This window comes from Oryx dammah, unplaced genomic scaffold (assembly GCF_014754425.2).
Source record: "Oryx dammah isolate SB20612 unplaced genomic scaffold, SCBI_Odam_1.1 HiC_scaffold_12, whole genome shotgun sequence".
Lineage (NCBI taxonomy): Eukaryota > Metazoa > Chordata > Mammalia > Artiodactyla > Bovidae > Oryx > Oryx dammah.
Genome location: NW_024070196.1, coordinates 71,287,698 through 71,306,012, shown reverse-complemented (window position 1 = coordinate 71,306,012; position 18,315 = coordinate 71,287,698). Strand labels below are relative to the sequence as shown.

Genomic DNA, 18,315 nt, shown 5'->3' with positions numbered 1-18,315 from the left:
ATAGCACTTAAGTTTATCTTGATGATAAATTCTTGACAATGTTCTGAGCCTCTTTGTCACAGGGAGCGACAGTAAGGACAGGAAAAAAATCACTGAATTGGACATATACAATACACATAAGTGAAAGTGAAGTCGCTCAGTTGTGTCCGACTCTTTGCGACCCCATGGCTCCTCTGTCCATGGGATTCTCCAGGCAAGAATACTGGAGTGGGTTGCCATTTCCTTCTCCACAATATACATAACCAATATTTAATTCATGAATCACTTGGTTTATTGAACACAATTCACACAACAAGGGTTAGTTGAAGCACACTTTAAAAGAGTGAACTATATGATGAGTGTATTAGATCTCAGTTTTATTACATGTGCAAGAGGGACAGAGACAAGGCAATGAACCATTCCAGTCAGCCTGAGGGTGGCCAAGACATGGGCTTTGGGAGCTAAAACTGGGAAGTCCTAGGCAAACCAGCACAAGCTGATCACCACGGGGACAGAATTTTTTTGTTGACCTGGACACTTGTGGGATCCTAGTTCCCCACCAGCAGTCAAACCTGCCTCTGTCAACTGAAAGCTTAGAGTCCCAACAGCTGGCCTGGCAGCGAATTCCCAGGACAGAATTTTCTAAAATTATTTTTGAAAGAACGAGAGCAAAAACGTTTGAAGATGTGACCATCTGTCCATCAGTGCAAGCAGTGAAACCTGAGGACCAGAGGAGCCCCTCTGGGGAAACCGCTCACCGCCTCCTCTCCCAATCCTGTCCCCTACTCCTGCCTGGGGCTCAGGGACACAGAGTGGACACAGCCCATCCTGGGCCCGGCGCTTAGTAGGCATCGGTAGGTGTCAGTTCACGTTTCCCACGAGGCCCATCTTGGTGATTGTACATTCATTCAATAGCCTTTGTGGACCACTTGGGCTCAGGATTTTTGTCACCTGCCTTCCCTCCCCAGGGGCACAGACAAAGCCCCATAGGATCAATTCGGCGGAGATTTCGTCCTCCTAAGTGTATCCTCAGGCTTCACCCCAGGGTCCATTCCCGCCTGCCTCCAGCCCCCCTGCCTCCTCCCCTCGCCGCGTTCGTCTGCCTTTCGTGAGCATCTGGACTGTGCTCTCCACGGACAGGGCTGTTGGGCCAGACGGGAAAGCCTGTGCTGAAAAATGAGCAATGTGCTTTGAGTTCCTCACATTCCCAAGCCCTAGAAAATAGAGCCACTGGTGGGATATGAAATTCCAAAAGTCTCACGGAGAGACCCAGCGTGTGGTCCGTCTTGGGATGCGGCCGCAGGAAGGGCCGAGCAGGTGCTGAAAAGTCTTTGATAAACAGTGTCTCCAAGGCCTCCGCTCAGATAGCGTGCGGCTTCGCGCCGCCTCCCCGAGCGGGGCGGATGCCCTGCGCTCTCGGGACCTGCACACAGTAGGGCCACGGGCCAAGCAGGCGAGCCGGCGCGCGGCGGGCTGGGGGGGGGGGGGCGCCCGCGGACTCCATTTCCCACAAGCGCGCGCGCGCCCGTTTCCCACAATCCCCGTCCTCTTCCGGCGCGGCCGGGGCGCCGCCGACGGCTTCCGGGTTTGGGCCTGGCTCCGCGACCGAGGCGGCGGCGGCGGCGGCGGCGGCGCGGGGCGCGGGAGGTGGGAGCGGGGCGCCGGCATGGACGTTTCGGGGCAGGAGACCGACTGGCGGAGCGCCGCCTTCCGGCAGAAGCTGGTCAGCCAAATGTGAGTGGGGCCGGGGCGGCGGCGCGACCCCCGCCTTCCCCGCAGCCCCCTCCTCGGCTCTCCTCGCGGCGGGGGCGGCGCGGCCGGGCGGCGGAGGGGCCCGGGGCGCGGCCCTCGCCGACCCTGCGCTGTCCCCTCTGGGCCGCGGGCTCGCCTTCCTGGGCCGAGCTCGTGCAGCGGGCGAGCCCCGGCTTCTGAGTCATCGTCCTGCGCTTTCGCGTTCGTCCTCCGTGCGCTCCGGAGGCGGCGGCCTTTCCCCGCTCTGCGCCCCACTGCGGACGGAGGAGCCCGGGGCCTCCCGTGGCGGCGTCCACGGCGCTGGGCGCCTCGCGGTTCCTCCTCGGAGACGCGCCTGCGGGCGGACGGGAGGGGCGGCGGGGTCGGGAGTCTGCGGGGGACCCCCTCCCCGCCGCGGGCTTCGCCGGAGGGTGACAGGAAGAGGCCGTCAGGAAGCGACCTTCGGTCGGGAGTGGGCGTGAAGAGCTGGGGTTGTTGGCCGCCTCCCCGGTCTCAGCTGCTGACCGCTCGAGGCTCGGGGCTGCCTGGCGCTCGGGGACTCCGCACTGGCCGCTTGCGGCTTTACTGCCTTCTGCTAGGGCTTGCGGGGCCGGCGGGGGTCAGCCCCTGCCCCCGGGGGACGCGCCGCCGCCCCGGGCGCAGTTACAGCGCCGGCTTTCTCCTACCGGAATTGACAGTTCGCTTGAGCAGGCCAGGAGCAGCCTTGGGGAGTAGGCGACGCAGAAATCGAGCCCCAGAAAGTCGAGTAGGAGTGGGGAGGGCCGTCACCGCCAGCTGAGGTTTGCAGAGAGCGAGCCCCCCGCCGCGCAGCGGGGTGGTCCTCGTGCTAGGCTGAGTCGTGGGATTTCAGGAGACGGCCATGCAGCGAGGGCGAGCGGGGGCGGCCAGTTCGTGGTGGAAGTGCAGCGCTGGGGAGGGGAGCCTCTGTTTGGCACGGGGCTTGCCTGGACGTGCTGAGATGCCAGAGTTGGGAAGATCCCTCGATTTCCCCACCCTCCCACCCCAGGCGGATCAAGAACAGAGGAGAGAGGCCAGGAAGGCCATTCGGAGAGTTCTGAGCTCTTGGGGGTCTGGGGACCTGTCGTTTTTCACGCCTGAATTCCCCCCTGCTAGAGCCCTGTCTTTCTCATCGCTCCATGAAATCGCTGAGGAGTCACCTAGTCAGGCAAGCGCTTATAAAGGCCTGCATGAGACAGTGCTGGAAACTGAAAGAGGAAGACGATCCCAGGGAAAGAGGAGAGCGAGTGCAGTGGATGGTGCTTGCTGACTAACTGGATGGAGGGGGTGGGGTGCAACCGCGTGGAAGGAAGGAAGTGGGGGAAGGCAGGGAAGCCGGCAGTCCAGGGCAGGCAGTGGGGACTGGAAAGCTCAGCGGGGCCCTGCGGTGGAATTCTCTGGGACGGTTCTGCCCATGTTGCAGACTCAGTGCAATCTTGAGGCTTGGTCCACTTCTGGGCTCCTGTAAGAAAGGCCCCCAGGTCAGAGATTTCTCTTGGAGGAAGCCTGGAGTTTAAAGAAGGAACGAACGAATTGTCCCTGAAGGAAGTGGGGCAGGTAGGGGAGGGTCTGAGGGTTGGGGGCCACTAAAGAGGACACACTTAGTACTTCTTGATTCAGCCTTCTGCTTCCAGAGCACCTGGGTCCTTTTTTTTTTTTTTTTGCCAGATTGGTGCTTAGATATTACTTTTCTCTTGCTGCCTACGATTCGTTTGGTTAAAAACAACCGAGGTGTATCATTACCCAGCAGTTTCTGTAGCTCAGAGGCCTCAGTGGGCTCAGCTGAGTCTTCTCCCCAGGGTCTCCCGGGGTTAAAATCAAGATGTTGGCAGGTGCCTTTCCTCCTGGAGGCTCTGGGATGGAATTTGCTTTCAGGCTCATTCAGGTTGTTGACAGTTCAGCTCCCCACAGCTGGAGGCCTGAGGCAAAATCGGTCCTCACCGGCTGTTAGCCTTGCCAGGGCCAGTCTGTCTTTGTTCCCGGGGGCTGGCTCCATTCCCTCCCACACCCACGTGCCCAGCTCCAGCAAGGGTGGTCTCTTCCGCCTCATCCAGAAAAAAATAATTCTCTGCTAGTGGCTCACAGTAGATTGAGCTCACCAGGATAATCCAGGACGTTGTCCCCACTTTGAAGTCGACGCCTTGAGTAGGTCTGGAGAAGCCCTTCTGCCTCTCCTGTGGGTGTGTCCAGGGTTAGGGCCTGGGCCCGGTGGGGAGCCCAGGATGCGCAGTCTCGGGAGCTGTCGCCTCACTCGTGTGGGCGTTCTCAGCTCTCAGAGCTTCTGTTTTCTCTCCAGGTTTCGCTCTGAAAGCTGTGAGTCTCGGTGCCTTGATTTACGGTGTTCACAGAGTTAGAAAGGAAAGGTCGGGACACCTGGCCTGCTGTCACTCCTGACTTTCCCCAGTGCCCCTGCCGGTGCTTACAGCTGGCTGTCTTGGGAGGTGGTTTGTGGTGGTGGTTTTTGGTCCCTGCCACAGAGCATGCAGAGTCTTAGTTCCCCAGCCAGGGATTGAACCTGTGCTCCCTGCAGTGGGAGCCCGGAGTCTTAGCACCTGGACCTCCGGGGTGGTCCCTTGGGAAATGTTTTGCGCCGAAGTAATTTGTAGTTGAATGAGGAAAACCAAGTGGAGAACTGGGGTGTTGCAGAGGGAGGGGAGCATCTCAGAGCGGCGCCCTGCCCTCACCCAGCTCCAAGACGCTCTGGAGAGCACGTGCTCGGAGCACGGGCTGAAGCAGCTCCTGACTCCACTGTGGAAGGCGGTGTTAGTGGGGCTTGTCCAGAGGCCCTGCAGGGACGCCAGGCAGCCTCTCCTTAGCCCCCCACTCCTGACTTCTGCCTCCCCTCGCTCCCCACTGCCCTGCTGACAGCTCCTCAGTGACTGTCCTCAGCGTCCGGACAGAGCTCCGGATGGCCCGGCCCTTGTCCAGCCTCTCTGGTCTTTCAGCTTCTTGCACATTCCAAATTCTTTCTTTGTTCTTTCCCTTTAAACAGTGTATCATGGAGAATTTAAAGAATTCCACAAAGGGCAGACTCCCGCGCGCCCGCCCCGCCCCTGTATTCCTGGCTAGCTCCTTCTCTTTATTGATAGGTTCTCCAGGCCCTGCCCGCCCTGCCTAGAGTGGGTCACCCCCTGTAATACACCTCTGGCCCTTTGAGTTTCCTGCAGGACTCTAATCCTGTGAAAGTGACACCTGGCGTGTGAAACACTTGCTGAGGCGTGCAGGGGCAGGCGTCGTCCTGGGGGCTGTGTGGGCCTCTGTCTCAGCCGCTGGTCCCAGGCGACCAGCTCCAGCACGCACTCTGAAGCTTGGGAGCCTGTGCTTTCTCCGCATGTTAGCTGAGTGACCTCGGGCACGTCACCTTTCTGGCCATCTCCTCTCGGAGGCCGGAGTCCAGTCTGTCTCACGGGGCTGGCGGGAGGGGAGCAGAGGGCTGGGGGCTCGCAGTGATGTGTGGCAGGAGGAGGGGCCAGGGAAGGTGGTGAGGAGACCCACGACGCTCGCAGGAGCCTCTGGGGAGCGTAGCTGTGAAACTCTCGGCGGGCTCAGATGCGCTCTTTGTGGAACACCTGCTTTCCCAGCAGGACTGCAAGAGCAGCCCTCCGAGGGCCCCCCAGCTGGCCTTTGTGGGCCTTCGAGCTGCCTGCTGGGGTCGTTGGGTGAGTGTTGCGCACGCGTGTCCGATCTGTCGGCTTCTGGAGAGCAAGCGTGTGTGAGGAGTGAGCAGCACTGTGAATGCGATAAAGGGCTGCCTTAAGCGTCTCCAGAGGCTCGTCTGGAGGTTGTGTTGATAGCTCCCACCCTTGAGTACAGCAGGTTGCACCTTCAGGTGTGGAGTGAATGAACGTCCGCTGGGCTGACGGATCCCAGGGGGCAGGAGACAGGGCTGGGGGTCGGCAGCCCTGGTCAGGGCTCCAGTGGGGGGCCAGGGAGAGAGCACGGAGGGGAGTCACGGGTGGGGGGCAGCAACAGGTCAGCCGCCTCTTCTGCCACAGCCCCCAAGGGACGTGGGAGTTCCAGGTCTGCAACCTAGGAGGTGCGGAGATTTCAGCCCAGACCGGAAGGAGCATGCCGAGTGCTGTTACCCAGAGGCAAACGAAACAGGCACAGAAGCCGCGGAGAGCACCAGACCACACTCGCGAGGGTCTGGAGAGGCCTTCAGAGGGAGGGGAGCCTCCTGGGGCTTGCGGGCCTCCCTCAGGCAGGAACCGCTGGGGCTTGGCCCACAGGCCGCAGCAGCCCCGGGCCTCCGTGGTGTGACTCTGGCCTTGTTCTCCAGCGCAGAGGCTGCTGAGACCGTCACTTTCTTCCTCGCCAGGTGTCATCCACACGGCTGGGCTGGTGTCTGGGTACAGCCCGCCACGAGAATGTCTGCGCCCCGAGGTCTGGGTCCCTGTCTGGTCACCATAAGTCCCAGTGAAACAGCCAGAACGTGACTGGGGAGATGCTGACTTCAGGGTCCTGAGCCTCGGCTCTGCTCCCGTAGGCCGGGAGTGAGAGTGGCCTGAGGGGACGAGAGCCCTCCGTCACCCAGGGTTTTCTCAACAGCAGCTGAAACGTGGGGGCGTGCTCTGCGCCCTGCTGCGGGAGCTGGCCTGTTGGCTCAGCCACCACCTCGAGGCAAACTGCCTTTCCGTCCGAAAGGGTGGCCAGGCCTCTGGGGATGGGGATGGAGGTTAGCCCGAGCCAGATGCGCCGAGTGCGCTTCGGTGGGGCCACTGCCAGCGGGCCTCCTGTTGGCGGCTCTAGCCACTCCCCTTGGGTCACTGGGTCCCACAGGGTGGCTGACACAGCGCCGCAAGCCCCGCTGACCTTTGGCCTCATGGGCTACAGCTCTTACGTCGCTTCCTGGCTGGAAATCGTCTAGCTGTTGGTGCCATTCCTGACTCGGTGGCCGTGGCTGGTCCAGGACCCTGAGTGGGCCTTCTCGGGTGGGAAGAACTGTGGCCACTTCGTGAAGGGTAAGGGGTACTCGCCCCAGAAGAGTGTCCCTGAGGCCAGTGATGTCGCTTAGGAACCCTAGAGGTCAATTTTTAAAGGAACTCTGATGCCTTTTTAAAAATTCAAAATGGAAAAAATAAAAAAAAATAAAAATTCAAAATGGGTCATAGAACTGAGTGGTGTAGAGGCCCCGCCACCCCTGTGTGCTGATCACTCGGCTGCAGGTTGTCAGCTCTCGCCTCGAGGTCTCCACCTTCGTTCCCCAGTCACTCTGACACCCAGAATGTTTGGGTGGCAGCTGGTGGACTCAGTTCCGTGCCGGGATTCCTCCTCCAGAGTCTGTGCCGGCTGCCCCAGACCCGCACGGGCGCCCAGCTCTGGGCCTGGCTGGCCTGCCTCCTGCTCGCTTCCCTGGCTCAGCAGCAGGCCCCGAGCCCCGAGCCCGCCCAGCGCACGCGGTCGGCCGCCGCCCCACCCCAGCGCTCTGGCTGCCTCGCCCACAGTTTGCACCTGGATTGTTGGAGTCCTTGCCGCCCCCTGGTCTGAGCCCCTCCAGACAGGAACGTCACGAGTGTTCTCGAGTCACGGTTGCTTCCTGCCTCTCCAGGGATGACCGTGGGTCACCCTGATGGGTGCTCGTCTCAGAGTCTGAGAAAGGCACAGCGCCACGCGTGGGGGATGCAGGCAAGCTGGTGTCCTCACGAGCGGTGGACGTCGGGTGCAGGCTGAGCTTAAGTTGTTAGCTTTGGCTGGTTGTCTGGGTGGTTTTAGTTTCTTTGTGATCTTCTGTGTAGTTTAATAGTCAGCGTGTACTTGTGTGCGATCAGAAGTCTTTTCAAGGAGAGGTAGGCCCCGTGAGCAGGGAGGAGGATGAGGTGGCGGTCTCCTCCAGCTGCTGTGAGCTGGCGAGTTGCCCCGTGCTCTGAGTCAGGGTGGGCAGCCTCCTTCGCCTGGCCCGGTGCCAGCAGGGCCGCCTTCAGGCGGTTCTGCCCTCCCCACCCCCGCCCCGTGCTGAGACGCTTCTGCTTTCCATCTGAAGCTGCCTGTCCGGGTTCCCTCGCCACCTCTGCCCCCATGCAGGGGGAGAGCCCCTGCCAGACGCCCCTGCCCCAGGCCTCTGGCTGCAGTCGCTTCTCCTCCCCGTCGGAGGCCTGGCATTGTCCCCACCCCTGACCCTGATGGCTCCGCCCACAGGGCTCCTGCTTCCTCCTGAGTTGCTGGACTCTGATTGGACGCATCCTGGCATGAGCGGAGCAGGTGAACTCTCTTCTGCGGTTTTGACACTCATGGTTACTTACTTTGCCTTGCCAGCAGTGTTAGAAGTTTGTGGGGAGCAGGACCCGGTCACGTCTCTGTGTCGTGCGTACCCGTAGGTGCCTCGTCTCAGGTGAGGGACGTCAGGCGGCTGCAGGGAGGAGCGTGGAGAGCAGTGTGGAGCCGTACAGATGGGGAGTCCAGGCTGTTCTGGGTGGTTCTGCTTAGCAGATAAGCAAAGGAGTACCTGGTCCCGGAGACGGGAGGGTGGTTAGCAGCCCAGGTGTGATTACCTTGAAACCACAACCCAGAGGGCAGGGGGCGCGCCCTCCACTTTGATCAGAAGCTCTGCCCGTGAGGACACCTGGTGGCCCCTTGTTTGGCCCTGTCACTGCTGGGGGTGCGGTTCCACCCGCGGTGCGGGGGTCCCTCAAGCTGTGGGGTGTTGCCAAAGGCAAACGAAGGCGTGCCTTGGAACCCAGGTGGGGCCTGTCAGTAACGGACTCTGCCTGATGAGTTGCGTACCCAGGAAACTGCTCGGCACAGTGAGTGCTTGGAGAAGACGCTTGACCTTGTTGTTTCTGAGGCTGTTTGTGCCGGCGGAGCGCTCGGGCATGTCCTCTCTCTGCTCGCCAGTCCTCACCGGGCTCTGCTCCGACCTGGTGAGGAGCAGCGGGTGCGCCTCCTAACCTGGGGACCAGGGTGAGGACCAGGGCGAGGTGTGACCCGGTGGCCTCTGCTCGGCCCCTCGGCATCCAGGCCGGGCGGGGCAGGCAGAGGCAGAAGACGCTGCCCGGGCACCTGCTCTCCGAAGCCTGTCCAGGCTTTGGGGCTGGGGCAGTGCCCGCCTCACCCCCGCTGACCCCGTCCTCTCCCTCTTTCCAGCGTCCTTTCCGCCCCTGTCGAGGTGTGGTGTGAGGGAGATCTGGCCGCCGGGTGTGGAGAGAAGGCCCTGTGGGCCACCGGGAGCCCTTCACAGCCATCGGGTACTGAGAGTCACCCCAGGGAGGACTTGGGGACCCCTGCCCAGGGCTGAGGTCAATTTGGGCACTAAAGCTGAGGCTGTGACTGGGGCCGAGGGCCCTCCCCAGACTCCCCATCGTGTGTTGAAGTCAAGCCCGCCTGCCGCCCAGGCTGCGTCCTGAGCGGGCGGCACCCTGCACTTCAGCCGGTGCAGAGCTGACCCCGCTTTCCTGGCTTCCTGGCCACGGAGACATTTGCTCCCGCAGGAGCTGGCCTTCGAGTCCCAGGCTGCTCACCCCTGGGTCTGGGCTCTACTGAGTGACACGTGCGCGATGCCCGTCCCCCTGGGCGACAGGGCGTTTCTGCCACTGCTCCGTGGCGCGGCGCCATCCCGCGTAGCTCTCCCGCTGTGCGCCTGCCAGCCGTCAGCTGCGTGACCCCGCCCCCGGGCGGCTTGGCCCTGGCTCCGTGGGTGCAGCGCTGGCTCTCTGGACTCTGCCTCCAGGTCTGGCCTTCACATGCTTAGCGCCAGCTGGGGGTTTCCGAGGAGCGGAGGGGGAGGATGTGGGCGCAGGAAGCCCGTCCCAGGAGCGCTGGCCCGTCTCCAGCGCTTCAGTCAGTGGGGTCTGGTGGGCACAGCCCTTCAGTCTGTTCAGGTAACGCTGCAGACGGGTTCAGAGCAGCAGGGTGTCTTTCACCCGCTCTCTGCCCAGAGGTGGCTGTTGCTGACAGTTCGATCTCTCTCCTTCAGTCCTGCACTTGACTTGATGTGTGTGCATTTCAAGTGTGCCAGTACACACGCAGCCCCATGTTCTTGAAGTGGAATGATGCTCTGAGGTCAGTTTGAGTGGTGGCTTTCTCACGACCACAGTCCACGCCCTGGGGGACTCTGGCTGGGACTTGTGTGTCCGTGGTTCCAGTTCTCACGAGGCTAGACACAGTGGTTCCAAATGGGAAAAGGAGTACGTCAGGGCTGTATGTTGTCACCTTGCTTAGTTAACTTCCATGCAGAGTACATCATGCAAAGTGCTGAACTGGATGAAGCACAAGCTGGAATCAAGATTGACGGGAGAAATATCAATAATCTCAGATATGCAGGTGACACCACCCTTATGGCAGAAAGTGAAAAGGAACTTAAGCACCTCTTCATGAAAGTGAAAGAGGAGAGTGGAAAGGCTGGTTTAAAACTCAACATTCAAAAAACTAAGATCATGGTATCCGGTCCCATCACTTAATGGCAAATAGATGGGGAAACAATGGAAACAGTGACAGACTTTATTTTCTTGGCCTCCAAAGTCACTGCAGATGGTGACTGCAGCCATGAAATTAAAAGAGGCTTTCTCCTTGGAAGAAAAGCTGTGACCAACCTAGACAGCATATTAAAAAGCAGAGGCATTGCCGACAAAGGTCCGTCTAGTGAAGGCTATGCTCATGTATGGATGTGAGAGTTGGACCATAAAGAAAGCTGAACGCTGAAGAATTGATGCTTTTGAACTGTGGTGTTGGAGAAGATTCTTGAGAGTCCCTTGGACTGCAAGGAGATCTGACCAGTTCATCCTAAAGGAGATCAGTCCTGAATATTTACTGGAAGGGTTGATGCTGAAACTCCAGTACTTTGGCCACCTGATGGGAAGAACTGACTCATTGGAAAAGACCCTGATGCTGGGAAAGATTGAAGGCGGGAGGAGAAGGGGACGACAGAAGATGAGATGGTTGGACTGCATCACCAACTCGATGAACACGAGTCTGCGTGAACTCCGGGAGCTGGTGATGGACAGGGAGGCCTGGTGTACTGCCGTCCGTGGGATCGCAGAGAGTCGGTGATGGCTGAGCCACTGAACTGAGCTGAGACTCGGAGAGCCTCTGGTCTGTCTGGGTGGGGAGGGACTGGACCGACTTCTGGTTCCTAGAGCGGGCTCCCTGAGGCTTAGTGCTCGCCACATCCCAGAGGCCCAGGCTCTCTGGGCCACATAGTGTCTCCTCTGTCAGGGCCTGGAGGACCCCATGCAGCACACTCGCGGACAGGAGCCTTCTTCACTCACTTCCTGTGTGCTTGAAACGACCATTTGTCTGTCTGGGTGAAGTAGAGAAGGACACTTTATTACTTTGCCAGGCAGAGGGGGCACAGTGTGCCCCTGCTCTAAAAACTCTGTGTCCCCGCCTCCCCTGGGAGCGTGTGATGAGGGTGGCTGTAAGGGCGGGGTCTCTGACGGGATGCGGGTGTGAGCAGGCTTGCACCAGACGAGATGGCCCTTCTGTTTCCCATCTTGTTCAAAGTTCCATTAGGACCTCTCCAACCTTTCACAGAAGTGGGGATCGTGGGAGTGCGGTCTCCCCACTACTCGGGGAGCTCACATCATCCCTGTCCCCCTCCCCTGGGCCATTTTCACTCCCCTCCCAGGTACCGTGTTAGTCTCACTGCCCGAATCAAGCGCGGATCTCTGGAAGACACGGCTTTGCTCCTCCCCAACACTTCACAAGTCCTGTGAGACAGCACTTTCGTAAGCTCTTGGCTTGACACAGACCATCCTTACCGGGTGGTTGCCCCAGGGCGGCTGGGACGCGCTCAGGGCTGGAACCTGGGGAGCCGCCGTGGTTGCAGGCGTGGAGCCCCGGGGTCAGTGCCTGGAAGAGCCAGACGTGCAGAGTGGAGAGGCTGGCGAAGCTCGCGTGGCTCCTCTAGCCCAGATAAGACGCACCCTCCCGAGGGCGACGGCGGCTTCTCTCTGGCTCCTCCTGTCCCTGAGCCTCACCCACCGCTGAGGAGTCTTTCCAGCAGAAACTGGAGAGCTCCGTCAGACCAACAGGGGCGTGAGGAGAAAACAGGGGCCCGAGGTGTGGGATGTAGCTTGAGACAGGCTCCCGGCCGCTGTGAGGGCGGGCGGGCGTCCTCTCAGGCCGGGACGTCTGCTTGCAGCTGGTGACTCAGCCAGTGTGTCCCGTCGTCGCCTGCCCCCAGCGCAGCCCCCTGGGTGCTGGGCCGCGCCGCTGCGAGTGGTCTCTGCCGCAGGGGGTGCTGTGCGCCGGGCCCTCTCTGGTCGGCCCCTCTGACCCCACTGGCCGAGGGCTGCGGCCTCAGTGGCCTTTGGGTGCCACGGGCCGCCTGCGCTCCCCCACCTGGCTCTGGCGGCCTGGGGGCGGGGCCCTCTCAGGGCTCGTGTCCGCAGGACCCTGCTGTCGGGGGTTTTGCTCCCTGGAAGCTTCCTCCCCTTTGTCTCGGTCAGCGGCCTCCAGGAGGGGCTCCGGGGAGGCGTGTCCGTCCTGGTGCACGCGGCCTCCTTGGTGGAGGGGCTCCCCGGGCACTGAGCTGCCCGTCCCGCTGCTGCTTGGCGCCATGCTGGGAGCCTCTCCTCTTGGAGAGCTTCAGGGCCCAGCTCAGGGCGGTGCTTCAGGGAACACTCCTCCACTCGCTCCCCGGGGCTCCGTTCCCACCGCTCCGAGCTGTGCTCTTCCCCAGGGCTCTACAGCCTTGGCCCTCTTCCTGTCTCTCTCCTGTTTCCTGGCTCTGCCCTGGGGGAGACGTCTTCAGTTTTATCTCTGACCTTTCCCTGCTAACATCTAATAAACTTTCATTTGTAAGAACTTTTTTTTTTTGGCAATCTGACTTTTCTGATTTTACAGTGTCCTGTTCTTGTTAAATGGATGCGATGGCTTGTCTGTTACGCTTGGACAATAAAGGTAGTTTCTTGATGTTTGCTTCTTCCTGCTGAGCTTCTCCAGGGGACCTTGATCTGTCATGGTAGGTGTGTGGGAGCCCGTGGCCAGCTGCTCACTCTGACAGGGCTCTGTGAAGGCAGGTGGAAATTATACCTGCAGGTTCAGTCCCTCTTTCCAACCTGGGTTTTCAGCTCTTATTTAATTTTACTTTTATTCAAGCGAGGTTATTATAGGGAATGTGTCTGTTTGGATTATGACTTAAGCTAGCGCCTCACCCTTCACATGGCTCTGTTCTTCTGCAGGTGGGTTCCTCTTCCGAGAGCCACGGTGCACACTGGCACCTGTGTACATATATATTTACTTATTTTTCATTCTGGCTGATCCCTTACCATCCTCCTCTCCAAAAAAGTTCACGATCTTTAAAGAATTCGCTGCCTAAGAGAGTATAATACTTGAAGGGACAAACCAAAGAAAGTTTAGGCCTTCTCCGACTCGACAGTATGGACCCTGTGGACGTGTGAGTCGGACACAGCTTGTCCCCTCTCGCAGCCGCTGTGGTGACTCCCTCTCCTCTCTGCAGGCAGGCTCCCGGGCTTCCTTGGTGCCCGGTGGCATTTAGGGAGGGTGGGACAGTTCTCTCCTGTGCTGGCCCGCGGCGTGCTTCACCAGTCAGCTCCCCGGGCTGTGCTGCAGGTGTGGGGAGCTCGCCTCGGGCCCTGGCACCCCTCCTTGGACCTCAGGGCAGGGTTTGAACTTCTCCTCTCTCTGATGGGTGGCTGATAAAAATGTGGGACGAACCTCTTTTCCGTTGAGGCAGTCCGAGTGCAGGTTGGAATAGAATTTCCAGACGTAGAGCATTTCAGAAGGCGGTGAGTTTATTAAGAACAAAGAGCAGAAATAACGTGGGCATCGTGCGTGCAGTGGGCCAAAAGCCCCCAACAGGAGTTTTCCTCTCAAGGGAGAGTCGACCGTTTTCCTGAGTTAATGCCCATTTTTATAGCCTCAAGACAGAGAAAATGCCTGCTGGAAGGCTGCTGTGAAGTGACCAGTTGGGGAACCACAGGGTGTTCACTGGAGTGGGCCTCTTCGCCTGCTGGGGAGTCAGGAGGCTTGCTAGTGATGCTCAGGGAGGAGGGGGCTCAGTCAGCTTCGGAGTGACCTGGGCTCCGGGCTCCGCTTCGTGGCCTTGGTGCACGGCCTCGCCACTGGGGTCTTGGGGGCAGGCCTCAGCGCCTCCCACCCGGCGAGCCCTCCCCACTCTGTGCTGTGCGCGCTGGTGCTGTGCTTCAGAGGGCCTTGCCCCTTCCGCTGCGGGCGTGGCACGTGCCCTATCCTCCGCGCTGCTGCGATTCGGATCTTACGCTGGGTGCAGGGCCAGCCGCCAGCCGCAGGCTTCTGTCCTGCACCGGCTGGAAAAAAAGCCTGCGCGCGCAGGCAGCACTTGGCCAGGCAGCCTGGGAGTGGGGCAGGGCTGCAGAAACCTCCACCGGGAGGTCCGTTGGCTCATGGTGTCACGGTGCCTAAACCTGGCAAGTTTCCTTCGGTGGCATAAAAGCCTTTGGGTGGGCGGAGGGCATCCGGTCCCCCTGAGGCCAGGAGCTTCGGCACGGGCCCCAGAGGGAGGGGCGGGGTGCTGGGAACTTGGTCCCTGTCTCACCTGGGGAGGCCACCTTGAGGAGGGGTGTCGGGAGAGACGGGAGCATGGGCGGGAGGTTCCGGTGAGACTGTTCCCCGACCGGCTCCCTTCACACCCTGTGCCTGTGTGCCTGACATGTTCCTCCTCTAACCGCAGCGGGACCCCATGCGGTGGCACCGTCCCACCCGCCCTCTGCAGGAGGGAAGCACAGGTTCCTGGAGGTGGCGCCCTGCACAGGGTCCCCGGTGGGGGTCTGGGTGGCCAGGGCCCGTGGCCGGAGTGCACACCCGGCTCACGGGCAGGCACGGCCGCCCAGTGGCACACAGCGTCGGGGACGAGGGCTGGACGCTGCCTGAGTGGAGCTCCCCACTGTGGAGGCCTGGAGGCGGAGGCCACCGCAGAGTGGCTCGGGCGTGGTGAGCCGCGGGGTGAGGGTGAGCCGAGGGGAGGCCCCCAGGTGTCTTCTGGGCTCCTGCTGGGCGATGCGGGGGCCCAGGTGGTCGGTCAGGTGTGGACCAGAGACCAGTGGAGCTCTGCCTGGGCAGAGGGGCAGCCCCCCTCCCCCCGAGGATGGGTCTGCTCAGTCACCTCTGTTTGAGGTGCTTGGGGTCTCAGAGCCCACTTCCGTGTGGAGCCCCTGCCGCGCGCTCCCCCGGCCCGCTGGGGTCTGGCCTTGCGCTCCCGCGGCCTTCCTGTTGCCTCTTTCTGAGCCTGGTTGCATGTCTGCTGGCGCATGGGTCTCCTCCGCTCTGGCTGCCTCTCCTCTCTGTTGCTGCCTCTGGGCCTGGCGCAGGTGCAGGCTCGGGGAAGGAGGCAGGAGGTGGGAACTCTGACCTCACGTGGGGAATGAGTTACCTGGCACTGGGGTGGCTCTGTGGCATTTTACTTTTCTTCACACATCAGTGCAGATCTGTCTGTCTCAGCATTTAGCGTCCTTCCTGGGATTTCTTTTGGGATGACAGATGTGGTCCTGCAGCCCCCTGCACACTCGCGGCGCCCGGGGCGTGGGTGTGTTTGGAACTGTCAGAAGCCCACGGTACCTGCTGGACCAGGCTGGTTGGATTCCATTGTGGCGGTGCGGGGTTCTTTATCAGCGAGCCCAGCTCTGGGGAGAAAGGCGGGGAGACCCATCCTGCAGGGAAGAGGGTGGCCTGCAAGCAGGGGCCCGGCCTGGCGCCCCCTCCTTCCTGACGGGTGCGCACCTGGCCTTACCTGTGTGGGGCTGTGGGGTGTGTCCCGCCACCCAGAGGCTCCAGCGCAGCTGTGCGCACGGCTGTCGACCTGCAGGCCGTTGCGTGATGGAGACCTGGCTCCGAATGGGTCTCTTGCTGTGTGTGTTGGCATCTGTGAGGTCAGCATCTGCCTTGGGCTGGAGGTTGATGAGGTCGGGCTCGTCTCCTTGGTCCCTCTGGGAGGACCTGCGTGTGGGAGCTTTGCCCTGGGGGGACTATGGTGACTTAGGGCCGGAGTTGGGAAGGCAGGAATTGGAGGCAGCCGCCACTCTGCCATCGACTGTGCTGGTGGTGAGCAGCCTCAGCCTGGGCCCACTGCCGGCCCGAGCCAGGCGGCTGCTTTCTTGCCAGGGTGACCGCTCTTCAAGGCCCGGCCGCCTTTCCTTGCTGTACTGAGGGCCCCTCCCTCCATGGCTGCCCTGGGCCTCAGCCAGGCTGGCGGGCGGGCTGCCCGTGGGCCCCGGACAGCTGCTGCGAGGGCGCTGGCCAGAGAGCCTGTGTCAACGTCTCCCCTCCTTTGTATTCCAGCGAAGATGCCATGAGGAAGGCTGGAGTGGCCCACAGCAAGTCCAGTAAGGACATGGAGAGTCACGTGTTCCTGAAGGCCAAGACCCGGGTAAGCCCTGGGGGCAGCGCATGGGGGCAGGTGCCAGGCCGCGGGGGCGGGGTGGCCGCCCACTGCTGGGTGCTGCTCCGTGTCTGTGGGACAGCTGTGGGAGGGCAGTGGGTGGCCGCCCAGGCCGGCCTGTTGGCACCCTGTCCGTGCCCAGCTCCCGTGAGTCCTGTAGGGTGCTGTTGGGCCTTGGCAGCTCCTGTGGACAGTGCCCCGAGGCGGAAACACTCTGTCCTCAGGCTCAGGCCTCCCCAGGGGTCGGGCCCTGGCAGGTGGGCCCAGAAGGGCTCCCGCCCCTTTCGAAGTGGCGCAGGTGATGCCCGCGGGGGGTGTGGCCTTGGCAAGGACAGGCTGGGGGCGGCAGATCGAGTGATTGGGGCGGATCCTCTGTAAGTTCTCACAGGAACTGGGGCTGCCTGGGCGCCACGTGACCCCTCCTGTCATTGTGAATGCTCCCCAGGGGCAGAGCTGGCGGCTTGTCTGGGCCACCTGGCTCCGCCGAGCGCCTGGCCGCCCAAGCACGGGGCTGCAGCTCTGGGGCCCTCTGTGTCGAGAGCTCAAAGCAGTATTTACGGTCGGGTACTGGTGTGGGTGAGCCGGCTGTCGAGACGCCCAGAGCTCCATCGGGGAAGCTTGAGCCTGTCTGAATGTTTAGATGAGGTAAATACTTTCTGAAACGGGAAGGTAGAGCTGACTGGCCTGGGCTTGTAGATCAGCACACACGTTAGTGAGCACGTGTGGGTGGAGGCTGAGCCGCCCGTGCACACGGAGGATGGTAAGCATTTCTTCTTTTATAATAGCCTATCAAGCTCTGATTCACATATCGTACAATTCACCCAGTAGAGTCTGTGATCCAGTCGTCTTTAGGGCCTTCACAGAGTTGCGCAACCATCCCCATGATGCGTTTCAGAGGGTTTTCTTTTCTTTCTTTTCCTTTTTTTGATGGCACCGCTTGGCTTGTGGGATGTCAGTTCCCTGACTAGGGACTGAACCCAGGCCCTGGCAGTGAAAGCCCGGAATCCTGACCCTAGGCCCCCAGAGGTCTCCCTAGAGCATTTCCCCAAGAAACTCTGTGCCCATTAGCCTCACTCGCCATCGTCCTCAGCCCTAGGCAGCCACCTGCCTGCTTTCTGTTGCTTTCGGTTTGCCTGTCCTATCCTTTTCTTATAAATGCAATCGTAAGATACATGTTTCTGTGACTGGCATCTTAGTAAAGTATTTCCAGTGTTTATCCATGAACCATGTTGTGGCGTGTATTTCACTCTTTATTGTCGAGTAATATTCCATTGCATAGATGTAGCGCGTTTTATTTATCCATCCATCTAGTCAAGGCCATGGTTTCTCCAGTAGTCATGTATGGATGTGAGAATTGGACCATAAAGAAGGCTGAGCACCAAAGAGTTGATGCTTTTAAACTGTGGTTTTGGAGAAGGCTCTTGAGAGTCTCTTGGACTGCAAGGAGATCCAACCAGTCAGTTGTAAAGGAAGTCAGTCCTGAATATTCATTGGAAGGACTGATGCTGAAGCTCCAATACTCTGGCTACCTGATGCGAAGAGCTGACTGATTAGGAAAGACCTTGATGCTGGGAAAGATTGAAGGTGGGAGGAGAAGGGGGCGACGGGAGGAGATGGTTGGCTGGCATCAGCGACTCAGTGGGTGTGAGTTCGAGTGAGCTCCAGGAGATGACGAAGGACAGGGGAGCCTGGCATGCTGCAGTCCATGGGGCCGCACAGAGTCGGACACGGCTGAGCAACGGTGAATCCATCAGTTGGTACGCACCTGGGCTGCTTCCACTTTCTGGCTGTTGCAGTGATGCTACTTGGAACATCTGTGTGCCGGCTTGCCTGGGGACGCATGTTTTCATTTCTCTTTGGTGTATACCTGGGTAAGAAGTTGCTGGATCAGACGGTAGTTCTGCTTAACCTTTTGAGGAGTTGCCAAATTGTTTTCAAAGCAGCTGCACCATTTTTCACTCTCACTGGGGGCCTGTTTTGTTCCAGCTGCTCCATACCTCATCGGTACTTGTTACTGTTTTATTGCAGCCTTCATGGTCCTGTGAAGTGGTGCCTCACTGTGGTTTTTCAAGCTGATTCATCCGTGGCTGCGCTGGGTCTCCATTGCCATTGCGGCCTTTCCTGAGGTGCGGCACGTCGGGGGGGCGCCTCTAGTTGTCGTGTGCAGGCCTCTCGTGGCGGCGGCCTCTGGGTGCAGAGCACGGGCGCGCGCGTGCTTGGGCGTCGGTCGCTGTGGCTCACGGTTCTGGAGCTCAGGCCCAGCAGCTGCCGCGGCC

General features: G+C 60.4%; 1 protein-coding gene across 1 annotated transcript in view; it reads left to right on the top strand.

Moving 5' to 3' along the window:
* Positions 1 to 1,579: 1,579 nt before the first annotated feature.
* MED15 (mediator complex subunit 15) overlaps positions 1,580 to 18,315 on the top strand; it is a 42,066-nt gene continuing 25,330 nt past the window's right edge. Inside the window, exons 1-2 of the mRNA XM_040251242.1 lie at positions 1,580 to 1,713; positions 15,940 to 16,027. Of these exons, the coding sequence (XP_040107176.1) occupies positions 1,646 to 1,713; positions 15,940 to 16,027 (156 nt within the window). The 5' untranslated portion in view covers positions 1,580 to 1,645. The remainder of the gene's footprint in view (positions 1,714 to 15,939; positions 16,028 to 18,315) is intronic.